The sequence below is a fragment of the Frankliniella occidentalis genome, unplaced genomic scaffold, assembly GCF_000697945.3.
Source record: "Frankliniella occidentalis isolate FOCC.00 unplaced genomic scaffold, Focc_3.1 Scaffold788, whole genome shotgun sequence".
In the NCBI taxonomy this organism is placed as follows: domain Eukaryota; kingdom Metazoa; phylum Arthropoda; class Insecta; order Thysanoptera; family Thripidae; genus Frankliniella; species Frankliniella occidentalis.
The window spans coordinates 17439-18297 of NW_026267897.1; the positions used below are offsets into that span (position 1 = coordinate 17439).

The window sequence follows — 859 nt, forward strand, 5'->3', positions numbered from 1 at the left end:
ATTTTTTCGACAGACACACTCGCCACCATCACACCTTCTCCTGACCTCGCCTCTCATACAAGATTTGCACCCGGCCACTTTAACTCTAATTTAATTTTATTTCTCATGGAGCGTGATCAAAGTCCTACTGATATCGACAGTGAACTTGAATACTTCAATCGGGGAAACCAAGCACTCACACCATTAGCAACACTTATTTGGGCTGCCATGGCGGCAAATCGCCCCTCGACACCCACACCTGAAAATGATCCACACACACTCTACTCAGAAGTTGATGCGCCAGACGTCCCGCCTCCCATTCATATTGACGAACCCATGACGTTTACACTTCCACCTGCCCAGGATCTGGGGTTTGTAGAGAGTGATGATGATGAAGACGATTTTGTGCCACCAAACTGGGATCCTGCCATTGAAGAGATGGAATTCCATGCACCTATACATGCCTCACGGGACACCACCACTGCTTTTGTACCCGAGGAACAAAACCAAATGCGTAGAGTTGGTCTGATTGCTTTTAAAAAGATTAACTACCCGGCGCTTTATTACAGCACCGAGGAAAACCGATTGAAAACATTTGACGGTAGGTGGCCTTCAAACGCGAAGGTCACACCTGAAGAATTGGCAAAAGCCGGTTTCTATGCTTACGGGGACGGGGACAAAACCATTTGTCACTATTGTGGATTAGGTTTATGTAACTGGGAGGAAGAATATGAGCCATTTGTAGAGCATGCACTTTTTAACCCTCACTGTAATTTCCTCATTTTGATCAAAGGCCGGGAATTCATTTATGATGTGTATAAAACACTCGTCACATTCCCTGAAAGAACATCTGTCAATTTACCTGAACACATGAAAGGCG

At 45.3% G+C, this 859-nt stretch overlaps 1 protein-coding gene across 1 annotated transcript; it reads left to right on the forward strand.

The window, feature by feature from the left end:
- Positions 1–363: 363 nt before the first annotated feature.
- On the forward strand, positions 364–853 carry LOC127751725 (uncharacterized; the record flags this gene model as incomplete). Its single annotated transcript, XM_052275709.1, is given in 2 exon segments — positions 364–621; positions 773–853. Coding segments are annotated over 2 exon segments (339 nt in total), but the record flags the coding sequence as incomplete, so codon positions are not given.
- Positions 854–859: the final 6 nt, after the last annotated feature.